This window comes from Typopeltis vanoorti, chromosome 13, assembly GCF_054136105.1.
Source record: "Typopeltis vanoorti isolate ZY-2024b chromosome 13, IOZ_Tvanoo_1.0, whole genome shotgun sequence".
In the NCBI taxonomy this organism is placed as follows: domain Eukaryota; kingdom Metazoa; phylum Arthropoda; class Arachnida; order Uropygi; family Thelyphonidae; genus Typopeltis; species Typopeltis vanoorti.
Window position 1 is genome coordinate 81,195,875 of NC_143561.1, and position 14,653 is coordinate 81,210,527.

At 35.0% G+C, this 14,653-nt stretch overlaps 1 protein-coding gene across 3 annotated transcripts in view; it reads left to right on the forward strand.

The window, feature by feature from the left end:
- didum (dilute class unconventional myosin) overlaps positions 1–14,653 on the forward strand; it is a 696,374-nt gene that overhangs the window by 267,659 nt on the left and 414,062 nt on the right. For all 3 annotated transcript variants that reach the window (XM_090402302.1, XM_090402303.1, XM_090402304.1), the window contains one exon: positions 7,362–7,493. In XM_090402302.1, the coding sequence (XP_090258428.1) occupies positions 7,362–7,493 (132 nt within the window). The remainder of the gene's footprint in view (positions 1–7,361; positions 7,494–14,653) is intronic.

A 14,653-nucleotide genomic window follows, 5' to 3' on the forward strand; every position in this document is an offset into this window, starting at 1 on the left:
TGTCTATTTCCAAATTTAAATCGCCATCTTCACTAAAAACTGAGGTTAAATAGCTGAAATATTTTACTTGTTCTCCATTGAGAATGCAACTGAAGTTTTCTGTTTTTTTGCCTATTTTCATAGTTTTGGTCGTTTTATTGCTGATTTTCATACCAAATTTGTTACAGCTGTTTTCGGTTTAGTTAAATAACCCTGGAAACTTGCACTGGATGTGTGTAGGAGTACCTCATCTGCATAAAGAAAAGAGCTAAAATATACGTCTCCAATTCTAATATCAGGTTTTGATGGTATTTTCTTTCTTTCATAAAATGTGATCTAGATATTGAATAACAGTGTAGAAATTGTGTATCCTTATCTTACCCCTGATTTTACGTTAAACTATCTTCCTCTATAGACTAGTATTGCTGTGTATAATGTTCCCATTTACCCTTTATAATTGTAGTGTTTTGTAAAGCTTTCCTCTAGGTATCTTGTCATATGGCTCTTCTAAATCTACGAAACTTAAATACAGGTCCTTGTTATATTCCAATAATTTCTCAACTATTTCTCGTAAAGTGAAAATCTGATTTGTCCTGAATCCAGCTTGTTCCTCTCAGAGTTTTTGTTTCACGATTTTTCTTAAACAGTTACAAAACATTGTCACGCTTACACACTGATTTTCACCATTTCTCCCATTATAACATAGTTTCCCTGACTCTCTGTGTTAAGTCTCATACCAGTTATTAGTTTTTCAAAATTCCTGATACCAAACACATTGAAGTGTAGGCCATCTCTCTTATACATATCCAATCTTTCCTCAAAGTTGCACCATACATCCAAAACCTTGCTTCCATTCCTTCTACACACCTACATTTGAATCATTTGCCATCATAGCCCTTCTTCTTATTTCATTTTTATCATTTTGAGGTAATATACTTATGATTTTCACTTTCTCACTTTTCACTCTCGCTTTTTTCACCAACCTTTTCATATTCTTTTTCACACTGAACTTATCGCTAGTTAAGTCGTTATATGAACTATAATTGCAACCTTGATTTGTTGTGATCTTGATTGCAATCTTACGTTATGCAGTGTAAACCTGTTATGTCTCTCTATTTCAGTATTTATGGTCGATATCCTATACTCCATTTCATGTTTCTGGCAGCCTAAAAAGGCTGCCAGAAACATTTCTACCTCAAAAATTTATATGTACTGAGAAATATTCAATTTGTCTTGAATATTTCTTACTAAAGTTTGGTCAGCACTTATCTCATTTAATAAGCTTTCAAATCACCCTTAATAAAGGAGTAAAACAAGATTATTGTATCCCTGCACTTTTTTTTTAGTCCAGGAATACAATAATCTTGTTTATTGTATCTCTGGACGTACACTTAAAAATCTTAATTAAACATGGATATTTCTGTCTTAGAAATAATGTCACTCTTTTCCCACATGGCCCTCCACTCAATTAACGTGAATTAAATTGAACAATTCAAGAACTCACTGGGAATTAAAAAAAAAAAAAAAACAGAAATAAAAATTGTTAATAGTAGTGTTATCACATACCCATTAGATGGCATCAATATTGTGTGTGTGTTCAGGAGTACACCTATCTCAGAGAAATAATTGTCATTAACAATGAACAAGCCTCAGAGTATGGAATAACTACTGGAGATACTAATAGATGAAGAGTGATTTACTCCTCTCTCTCTCTCTAAAGAAAAAGATTCGTGGATTCTTTTATACTGCTGCATTAAGCAGTGTTCAAACTTGATCCTTGACCATTACGGTTATCCTTATCTTTGGATGATGTTACCAAGGTGCTATTGCTAGTGGATGTGTGAGAGAATTAGGTTTTGAGGTTCTCTTGAACTGAAATGAAGCAGGTGCAAAGTACCTGCTTAGAATTTCAGTTCAGGACATGAACTATTCATTATTAATATCATGTTTCTACATTAAGTTACAAAAAAAAAAAAAAATTCACATGAAGAAAGAACACAAGAAATAAGAAAAGTATTATCATTGTAACCCATATAGTCCATAGAAGATACAGTCCATATCTTCACACATGTTCAGGATACTGTATACAGAACATTAAATAGTGTAGTTCTTGTTTAGCAGGATAAAAATTGTAGAAGGAATGTATGTAAGTTTTTGGATGATGTGTGGAGTGAGTTTGAAGGAAGACTGGATTTATATTAGAGGGACGGCCTACACCAGAATGCATTTGGTGTCAGGAGTCTAGAAAAACTAGTAACTGGTATGAGACTTAACAAAGAGAATCAGGAAAACTAAATTATGAAGGGAGGAATGGTGTCAATGTGAGTGTAAGAGAGACAATGTTATATAACTGTGTTAATAATAGGAATGTACTTTGTCATGGAAATGTTGACGAGGAGAGAAGAATTTCGGGTTTGTGTTTGTCCAGTTTGGACCCATTGTCCAAACTGGTCCAGACCTACGTCCATTGTCCAGACCTACGAGTGTCAAGGGTATACAGTATTTTTAGGAAGGATAGACAGCATAGGAGGGGCATGCTGCTGATGATATCAGATGACTTGAATCCAGTTAGAGTTAAGACCTATGATTGTAGTACTACTACTAACAATATTTCATGTGGCAGTCAGTTTGAAGCCATCTGGTATGAAGTGGAATCTAACAAGATCAATTACATAGTAGGGTGTTGTTGAAGACCTGGTAGGTTGGTTGCTAGCGATGAAGAAATGCATCACCAAATAGAAAAGAATAATGCTAAAAGAGTAATCATAATGCAAGACTTTAATTACCCAAATATTGATTGGATAGCAGTAGAATCTCATGAGAAGAATGAAAATTTATTTATTAAGCTGTTGCAGGACAACTTCCTCAAGCAGCATGTGACAGAGGGAACTCAAGGACAAAGAGTGTTAGGTTTTATTATAGTGTCAGAGAGCGCTTTAGTGAAGGATGTAACTATTCTGCCTCCGGTTGGTGATAGTGATCATGCGGTACTCACTTGGGAAGCGACTAAGTTTATGAATGTGCTATTCTGAAAAGGTTACATGCTGAACTACAAAGCAGGAAATTATGACCAGCTGAGGAATATACTGAGTTCAGTGGAATGGGATCGGTTGTTGGATGGAAAGAATGTCGACAGTGTGCATGGGAAGCATTTAAACAATACTTAAATGATGTGATATCAGAATGTGTCCTGAGAGTTCAAAGAATAAATAGGGTAGGAGTCAAATGGATGTGTAATCTTATTACGCAAGAGATTCGTAAGAAAAGTATGATGTGTTAAGAATACCGTGTGCATGAGGATGGCATTCATTATGAACATTATAAGCAGCAGGCTAGAATAGTTAAAACTGTTGTACGGAAAGCAAAGTCAGAGTATGAAAAGAAACTGGCTCTGCATGCTAAAGACAACCTACAAGAATTCTGTCGATATGCTGCAAGTAAAACAAAGAATGAATATGAAAGAATTAGTCTTCTAAAATCCGGATGGCATGAGGGTTACAGATGCAGAAGAGGTTGTTCAGTTAACGAGTGCCCATTTTGTTAAAAGGTATCAACCTGGTGTACGTGACATTGAGTGCATTGTTATCTCTTCACTAGCTGAAGAAACGCAGGTGTATGAAGACAATGTATTAGAGCTGTTGCACAAATTGAATAAGAATTCAGTGATAGGGACTGATGGGATATCAGCACGTGTGCTAAAAGAGTGTTCAGCTGAACTGATCTTTCCTTTGATAAGGCTGTTTAATATGTCTCAGAACAGGGAGGATTCTGCAGGAATGGAAGGAACGTATGGTAATTCCATTACCAAGGGTGGTGCAAAGACCGATGTATCCAACTATTGACCAATTAGTATCTCAGGAGTGTTGGTGAAGATTTTGGAAAAATTGGTTAGGGCTCGCATTCAGAAATGGGTTGACAGTGAATCTCTACTTTGCAACGCGCCATCATGGGTTTACTAAGGGAAGGTCATGTTTTAGCAACTTGCTTGCATTCTATAACAGTGTTACCATTGAACTAGACAAGGGGAATGGATACGCCATGATAGTCTTCGATTTTGCTAAGGCTTTTGACAGAAAACAGCTTGGCAGACTGTTGCATAAATTGAAGAAAATGGCTTTGGGTTATAGAATATTAGCATGTATAAGAGGATGGCTGACTGACATCAAAAAGTGGTATAAGGGGGATGTGAGTCTGCAAGATTTAAGGTAACCAGTGGTGTACCACAAGGATCAGTGCTTGGTCCACTCTTATTCAGTCTGTACATTAATGATGTTGTGAAGGATTTGACAAGACATTCATCTATTTGCTGATGATGCAAAGATAGGTAGGGTAATCAGAATGCTGCTGATATGCAGTACTTGCAGAATGATTTAATAGGCTGGAATTGTGGGCATGGGAAAATGGGTGTCGGTTCAATGTCAGTAAATGTAAAGTCATTCACTTCAGCATGATTAGATATCCAATGTCGTATTATACTGATGGGATTAGGCTAGAAGAAACTGATGAGGCTAGGGATCTTGAAGTGTTAATAGATAGGAAGTTGAAGTTCAGGGGCCAGGGAACCCTCGACACCGCAAGGTAAAATGAGGGTATAAGGAAGATGAGATGATGAGATGAGGATCGCATTTTTTCTTTAAGACAAATAGTTTAGAAATTCTGGGAATATGATAAGAATCTCTATTCATGCTTCTTAGATCTGGATAAGACACATGACAAGGTGCCAAGAATAATAGAATGTAAAATTCTCAGAAAAAAGGAAAGCATAGACTGTCAGTGAGATGGATGGATGGCGTATCCAGAGCGACTGATCGTCAGAGAGTTGAGGCCTCCAGAAAAGCATACAACAGGATCACATGGCAAGGACTAGTGTGGAACATCAGCGAGTATCTGAGTAACCATATGGCATCTTTTTATGTCCAATGAATAGATGGATGTTGGGAGTAGACGTTGGTTGTAGATCTTTCTTTTTAAATAGTATGGTAAATTTTCTATAAATATATCTCTGTATTGATTAAAAACTTTCCATTCTGTTGTTATTCTAGCTGAAATCTCGTTATCAAGTTTATGGTCATTTGTAATGATTTGTCCTAGATATTTGTATAAACTATTCGATCTGTCTTTATTTTGATTTGTTTTGTTCTGGAGTATTTTCACTATATATTATAGTGGAAATATTTTGACTTATCCATATTTACATGATTATCTCCATACATCAATAATCATGTGTTCTACTTCTTTCGGTGATGTTGCTATTAGTATATCATCATCAGTGAACATCATCAATAAAATAATTTCCTGGCATCTTTAATTTATAGTATAACCAAATGAAAAAAAATTTCAACATCTATCCCTAATCCAGAGTATTTTAGTAATAAGGTTTAGCTACTTGTATATGGAAATATGACTTCTTGGTATCACTTCTTTGTCTGGCTCCCACTGATGAGACCTCGTTAAAGGTCACAACCAGTCTGGATAGTGCCCCTTCCCATAATGCATAGCATTACATGTCCATAAGGATTTGTGCATTGCATTATGAGATACTAAGGCAATTGATATGAAGTTATTAGCCTCTATATACAAGTAGCCCAGTCGTGAAGTAATTTCATGCACTCATTTTGTTTGCTTACACTTGGATGAAGGATGAAACCAAGAATATAATTTCTTGGTATCTTTAATTTATATGTTCTATCAGTGTACAGTAACCAGTAATTTTAGGCAAGGAGAGCTGTTATTATGCTGGGTAATATAGTTCGCCCACCGATTAGAGATCCTTCGACGCTTCTGCGCATCTGAGAAAAGGGAGAATCCATTCCGATAATAGGGTAATCAGTCCGTATAGTGGGATGAGTTGTTTATTATTACCAGTTGGAAAATTAACTTCTCTTTTATGATTATTGTAGTTAACTATGTTGCTTGTATAACAGTTGGAAAATTTTACCCATGAAGCACGTGATTTCGCGTGTTTGCGACCAATTCAGATGTCCTTCATTTCTTTCTCCCCTTCAGTATGAATCGACTATTCTTGGAAAGACGCGAAGCAGGGACCTACAAACGGTGGGCAAACTATACCATGGATAATATTTTTTCATTTAATGCATATTTAAGTGAATTATTAGAGGCAGCAAAAAACAAAAATAATATATTCTTGTAGACAAGCTTATACGTTGGTTATACATTATTAAAATACTTAAGGAATTGAACAACGTAGTTAAGGATATAAATTAAATTAAACTTTAATAAATATTTTCCGATATTTCGGCAACGTCACGTTGCCATCTTCTAAAGGAACTTACAAAAAAAGTTACGTGCACATAGGCACTACAACACAGAAACTGGGAATGAAGAGATGACTTAACAATAGGTTGTATGCGACTGCCCCAAATCTGGGAGGCCTACATCAGCAGACCTTCAGCCCAACGACCAAGAACACCTACTTATCCCGCTAGAGGGCACCATCAGGACTGTTAGGAGAACAATAGCTTCATCTCTTCATTCCCAGTTTCTGTGTTGTAGTGCCTATGTGCACGTAACTTTTTTGTAAGTTCCTTTAGAAAATGGCAACGTGACGTTGCCGAAATATCGGAAAATATTTATTAAAGTTTAATTTAATTTATATCCTTAACTACGTTGTTCAATTCCTTAAGTGTTTTAATAAAAATAATATATATATATATATATATATATTATTTAAGAAGTAGTGTCCATTTTGAGTCATATCAATAATTAAAATTATGGCCACACACACACACACACACACCAGAAAAAGCTAAAGTTAAACTCTTCATTGGAAGTGGAAAATGAACTTGTAAAAAGAATAGAATATTTTTTAAAAATGTATAATATATTAAGTCATTGTATATTTTCTTAGTGCTTTACTCAAGTGAAGTTTCTTGAATTTGTGTGCATTGATCATGCAAAAGGTACTGAGGCAAATATTTACTGTGTATTTTTATAAATGAAAAAGTGTGTTGAAAACCAAAATATCATTCTTCATCTGTATTGAAGCAGATGAACAATAGCATGTGACTAAAAACTTTTTTCTTAATTTTTATAAGTCATGCTGCATCAGATCTTTGACTTTCTAAGTGACTACTCACAACAAAGACGAAGCTTCTATACAGGTATCAATATTTATATTGGCAGTATTGCTCCTTGTAATGGGAAACTGATGTCTGAAGTGCAAATGAAATATGAAAGTCTCATTTACATCTCTGATTTTGGATTGGTTCTTACATACTTGCCTTAGTTTACTTCTTTATTTTCTTCTGAAAAGAAAGAAGCAAATTAAGGCAAGTTTGAGAGTATACTTTTTTTAGTAAATTAACTATGAAAAGTATATATCCAAAAAATTGATTAAAATTTTTTTGTTTTACTTTTTCTAGTATGAACTTGTTGCAGAGCTTTTTGAAGAAGAAAAATCAAATTCAAAATTAAAACCTGTCGCCCAGATTAGGTCAGCTGCACCATCACTGAAAGGCTCTCAAAAACACCACAAAAAAACTGTTGGTTCACAGGTCTGTATGACAAATTTTCATTAATTTTATAAACAATTTATTTAATAACTATAGAATAACATGTGTGCCACAGTAAATAACTTTTTTTTTAATGTAAATATTTCGTCTTATGTATCAAAAAACATTATCAGTACAACTAACGAACAGCAATAGGATTTGAATTAAAAAAAACAGTAGTGCGCATGCTTAAATTGGAATCTCTCTATGTATACAGTCGCGTGTTCATGGATTAAAATCTTATGGTTTTTTGGGCTGAAATTAAATTACTTAAATTAAATTAACATATAGCAGATAAATTATTGAATACAATTGAGGATAATAATTTCCCAGACTTTTGGAATAGTGAGACAGTAATTTTAACTATGATTAGGTCTATGAAGTAAGGTTTTTCGTATAATTTTATATAAATTTATATGTTTATATAAAGACAGTACTTCAGCACTGGCTATATATAAACGTTTATGTTAATATGTGGATCTTTGTAATAGCTTGGAGTTTTGCCATTGGATCCCGTGGTTAGTATTTTCAATTCCATTTTGTGCAGGGCCTGATTTTTGAGATTTGATAAGGTGAATGTGGTCTTGATGTAGATCACATTCAGAGATACGTTTATTTATAGATCTTCATGTTTTTCCATAGTAAGACAAGTTACACGAACATGGCACTTGGTATACGCCAGGTAGCAGCATCATTTGTCTTTTGAAGAAGGTAGCAAGTTGTGAATTTGGTTGATGGGTTTGTAGGTATCAATGAGTTGATACCTATTCTCATCATTTTTGCCACACGTTCAGAGATGCCTTTAATATATGGCATAGGAGTCCTGCGAGCTTCTTTTTGTCTGCGTTGATTTGCAGGAGAGTGATTAATTATTTTTTGGGTTGTTTTTGGATTACAGTGATGCTTCGTAGTTGGTATTTTATTTGTTTCAGAAACCTGTTCAAACTATGAATCATTTGAAGTCCGAATCAAGATTTTACATAAGAAATAATGGAAAGCGAAATAATCCGTTCCCATATCCAAAAAATTTCAATAATTTTTTTTTATTTTATCTATTTTAGCTTTTTTAATGTTAATAACTTAGAAAAAATTAAACAAAATAATCTTATATTTATTTTATTAATTTTAATTATTACAATATAAAAATAACAGTGAAGAATATTTTTTTAATATAAAAATCACAAAGATGAAAATAATGCTCTTGTTGTTAAGCATCTTCTTTCTGCTTCTTAGCTGGAGTTGAGAATGCTGATTCACTTTCTCTTTTTTTCTGCAGAGAAAAATCTATCCAATGTTGTTTGGCGCTGACGATTTTCTTTGATATTTTTAAAATAACTCATCACGTCATCAAATAAGTTGATATTCCTGGTCACTACTGTCTTGTTAGGATGCCATTTTTCCACAATAGCTTGTGTTCTAACCCAAACAGAGAACAATTCTTGAAGGTCGGCATTGGAAATGCATCCTTTGGCGTCCTTCTCTTCTATAAAAATTTCTTTTTTCACTTCTTTTTGTTGTTGATTGTGAAGATGTTGAAGTTCTTCTATGCTGAGTTGGTTTTATGATCATCTGTTAACTCCTCTACATCCTCCACTCACCTCTAATCCCATAGATTTACCCAAAGACATAATTTCATTTACAACAAACTCTTCTTCACAGCTTATTACTTCACTGACTAAAATACAATCCGGCCAGAGTTTTTCCCAAGCAGAAATCATTGTTTTAATAGAAAGTTCTTTCCATGCCTTATCAACAATCCTTAAGCAATGAAGAATGTTATAATGCGCTTTCCAAAATTGTTTAAGAGTCAGTTCTGTGGTATTGGTTATTTCAGAGCACATTTGAAACATAGCCTTAATATACAGTTTTTTGAAGTTTGAAATCACTTGTTGGTCCATGGGTTGTATGATAGAAGTGGTATTTGGTGCCAAAAACTTTATCTTGATGAAACTGAATTCACCAACTAAATCCTTCTCTAAATTTGGGGGATGAGCAGGAGCATTGTCCATCACTAGAAGAGCTTTTAATGGTAGATTTTTTTTTAGTAAGATAAGCTTTTACAGTGGGAGCAAATTCTTGATAATCCACTCAGATAAAAACTCTCTGGTAACTCACACTTTTGTGTTGGCCCTCCACATAACACCGAATTTGCTCTTTATGACATTGTTCTTTTTTAAAAACGTGTGGATTTTCAGAATGGTAAACGAGCAAAGGCGTTATCTTATAATCTCCACTAGCATTACCACAAAGCAGCAAAGTAATTCTATCTTTCATAGGTTTATATCCCGGTGCCATTTTTTCTTCTTTTGTGATATAGGTCCTTTCGGGCATTTTTTTCCAAAAAAGACCTGTTTCATCACAATTAAAAACCTGTTGAGATACAAATCCATCACTATCCACGTATTCTTTAAAGGTTTTTACAAATTTGTCTGCTGCTTCTACATCGGCACTCACAGCCTCTCCGTGCATGACAACACTATGGATCCCAGTTCGTTTTTTGAATTTATCGAACCAGCCTCTACTTCCTTTAAACTCCCCATTTTCAGTACTGGTCTCAGGTGTGTGCTTATTAAGTTCACTATGCAGATGTTTGGCTTTCTCACAAATAATTCTCTCAGTAATAACATCACCACGTAATCGCTTCTCGTTTATCCACACTAAAAGGAGTTTTTCCATCTCTTCAATAACATGTGATCTCCTGGGGGGGTCAGTGTTGTCACACCTTTAGCCACATCTGCTGCTTTTATTGCTTCCTTATTCTTAAGAATGCTACTTATCGTTGACTTTGACATTTTAAACATCGTCGCCAGATTCGTCTAATGTCTACCGCTTTCGTGTTTCATGATAATTTCTTTTGTCATCACAATTGTTGATACTACAACTTTTCTTTTAGGTTTTGTTCTTTCTACATTCCTGGATGCCAAGGGCAATAAAAAAAAATACCAAAAAACAGTTTGGCATTTAAAAATTCTCTACACAAACGTATCATGCAATGACTAGGCTGTGTAAAGTAAGGGACAACATACAGCGGACTGAGACACACACACACACACACACACACACACACACACACACACACACACTGCGCAGCCACGGGGAAGTGGATGAGGGAAATTAGTGGGGGAGAAGCATGCCCAATGGCGTGCCGAAACTGTCTAATGCTATATGATTCTGAGTTCCTGGACAATAGTTTGAATTTAGAAATGGCGTTCGAACTGCGAATCAAATTTCTTGCATTCTGAAGCGTTTGAACTCTGGAACATTCAAAGTTAGAAGCATTCTATGTATGAGGCGCCACTGTATATCCATTCAGTAAGGCTATTTCTTTGATAATTTCCAATTCTTGTTTTAGGGATTCTTCAGAAGAATAAATCTTGTGTCATCTGGATTCTAAAGATTTCATGATGCCATATTTTTGAGATGGATGGTGAGCTGATGTATCATGGATAAAACGACCTGAAAAAGTTGGTTTTCAGTAGACAGAAGTGGAAATGGATCCATCTTGTTTGTGCTGGATGCATATATATATCAAGAATGGAGATACCTTTTCTAGTGTGAAAAAGAAATCATACACCTCCAAATCAAAAAATTAGAATAATCAAAGGAAATGTGTTGAATGATTTGCAATTCTAATTTATTGCATTGAAAATAATTATTACCAAATATGAATTAGCATCATCTAAATCTACATACTTTGTAGATTACATAACAATGTCAACACATAAAAATGTAATATAAATTATAAAAAAACTGTTATTTGAAAACATTCACAAAATTAGAATAATTTTTAATGTGGTTCAAAATATTAAAATAATGTGAAAACAATGCACAAAAATTACACTCAAAGGGAAACACCATGATAGTGAGTACTTTTTTCATCCCCCTCAGCTTTTATGACTGTTCCTAACTGGTTGGGCATAATTACTAATGGTTCACAGTCTTTTTTATCAAAAGATGACTGCATGGTCTCTTAGGACAACTTCTTGAAGGCATTTCTTCATAATTCCTCACAAATTCTCAATGAAGTTTAAAATCTGGTGAGTTTGCTGGCCAAGGAATTACATTGATTTACCTTTCTTTGAGCCATCTAGTAGTGATCTTGAAAGTGTGACAAGAAGCTGAATCTTGCTGAAAAAGGAAATCACCATCACATAAATCTTCCAATGCCAGTAACATCAAATGCTCAAGAATTTCTTGGTACACTTTGGAATTGACACTTTTGTACACAATGCACAGCCGACCTGTATCCTCTGCAGTCATACAAGCCCGTGACAGAGGTTGCAAATTTCACCGAGCATTTCATGCATTCTTTATCAAATGTTTCTTGCTTAGGATGTCAAACTCGTATCCTTTGATGACTATAGGGCACACTAAACATACTTTCATTGCTAGAAAGTACTTTTTTCCAGTCCTCTTGACACCCCACAACAGTCTTAGCTTACACCAACACACTCTAGCTGCCTTCATCTCAACATCATAGATTTAGACCCATTCACACCTAGTTCTTTCCATTTCCTGTGAAAATACCTTATGCTTCGTAAGTGATTTTTCTTCACGATATTTTTCAATCTTCTCTCATCTCTTGATGTAGTTATTACCTTTCAACCACTATTGCAGTGATTATTTTGAAAATTCCAGTTATTAGAATATTATCTCAGTACTCTATTCACGCTTGCTTGAGAACATTTCAATTCCTTAGCTATAAACCATTGAGTTTGGCCTTCTTTGTGTAAAGATACCATGTGAAACTTTTTAGCTTCTGATATATCACTTGTTCAACCCATGTTTAGCAAATGATTAACTGAAATCCACGCACAAATGATTCCTCAAACACAAGTCAGTCCCACAGCTACTGAAATGATAAATTTAGTTTAATCCTTTATCCAAGTGTGAGCAAACAAAGTTTGTGCCTGAAAGTATCTTCAGGACTGGGGTAAGGTGGTACAACACCGGACAACTCGTTGCAAAAGTGGAGCAAGCTCACAACACTCCTATCTCAATATCTCCCATAATGCAAAACACATCTCCTTGCAGATATGTATAATGTTATGCATTAAGGAGAGGGCCACTACCCAGACTAGTTTCAACCTTTATTGAGGTCTCTTCAGCGGGAGCCAGGACCGAGAGGAGATACCAGGCAGAAGCATTAGCAAGGTCATCTCTACCTATAGGAGTTGCCAAATGGCATGCCACCTTTTTATTAAATTACTCTGGATTTAGAGAAAGATGTTGAAAGTTTATTTTTCACTTGGTTAGACTATAATAAATTTAGTTTAATCCTTTATCCAAGTGTGAGCAAACAAAGTTTGTGGCTGAAAGTATCTTCAGGACTGGAGTAAGGTGGTACAACACTGGGCAACTCGTTGCAAAGGTGGATAACATTATGCATAATATGCTTAATGCATACCATTATACATATCCACAAGGAGATGTGTTTTGCACTATGAGAGATACTGAGATAGAAGTGTTGTGAGCTTGCTCCATCTTTGCACCGAGTTGCACGGTATTGTACCACCTTACCCCAGTCCTGAAGCTACAGACTAGTTTCGACCTTTATTGAGGTCTCTTCAATGGGAGCCAGGATTGAGTGGAGATACCAGGCAGAAGCATTAGCAAGGTCATCTCTACCTACAGGAGTTGCCAAACGGTGTGCCACCTTTTTATTAAATTACTCTGGATTTAGAGAAAGATGTTGAAAGTTTATTTTTCACTTGGTTCGACTATAATAAATTTAGTTTAATCCTTTATCCAAGTGTGAGCAAACAAAGTTTGTGCTGAAAGTATCTTCAGGACTGGAGTAAGGTGGTACAACGCCAGGCAACTTGTTGCAAAGGTGGATAACATTATGCATAATATGCTTAATGCATAACATTATACATATCCGCAAGGAGATGTGTTTTGCATTATGGGAGATACTGAGATAGGAGTGTTGTGAGCTTGCTCCATCTTTGCAACGAGTTGCCCTGTGTTGTACCACCTTACCCCAGTCCTGAAGATACTTTCAGGCACAAACTTTGTTTGCTCACACTTGGATAAAGGATTAAACTAAATTTATTATAGTCTAACCAAGTGAAAAATAAACTTTCAACATATTTCTCTAAATCCAGAGTAATTTAATAAAAAGGTGGCGCACCGTTTGGCAACTCTTATAGGTAGAGATGACCTTGCTAATGCTTCTGCCTGGAATCTCCACTCGGGCCTGGCTCCCACTGAAGAGACCTCAATAAAGGTCGAAACTAGTCTGGGTAGCGGCCCTCCCCTTAATGTATAACATTATTATACATATCCGCAAGGAGATGTGTTTTGCATCATGGGAGATACTGAGATAGGAGTGTTGTGAGCTTGCTCCACCTTTGCAATGAGTTGCTCGGTGTTGTACCACCTTACCCCAGCCCTGAAGATATTTTCAGGTGCAAACTTTGTTTGCTCACACTTGGATAAAGGATTAAACTAAATTTATTATAGTCTAACCAAGTGAAAAATAAACTTTCAGCTACTGAAATATATACTTTTTTCTATGCTCTCCTCAAAACTATTCAGAAAAATTTGAACTACTCTAATATTTTTAACTATGTTAAAATTATTTTAATTTTGTAAATGTTTTCAAATAATAGTTTTCTTATAATTTATATTACATTTTTATGAGTTTATATGGTTATATACTCTACAAAGTACATAGATTTAGATGATGCTAATTCATATTTGGTAATGTTAAATCTTGAATGAAGGAAAAATTTATTGTACTACATTTCATTCAGATTTAACAACTATCAAAATTCTCAGAGAAATACTTATATATTGGTAAAGGTGAAATTGATTGTAAAATAATGATAAAGTCCATGATTAAAAAAATTTCTTATGTATTATAATGTTAAGTGTCTTTGTAAATACAACTGAGGTTGAAAATAGGTAAAAAAAAATGTTAGTATGTGAAAGTTTAGATCAAAGTTTCAGCCGAGATAAGCGGATTAAGAACATGTCCAGAGGCAGTCATGTATGCAAAGTCTAAAAAAGGTGCACGGAAGTTTCCCGTGGACACGCAAGGAGGAGCGACGGCACAGCGTGCAGAAGAATTAGGTGCCAGGTAAAAACAATGACGTAGTAGAGAGAATATAACAGCAGTGAATATATAGAGCTTGGCAACGACAACTGGGTGCTTTTTT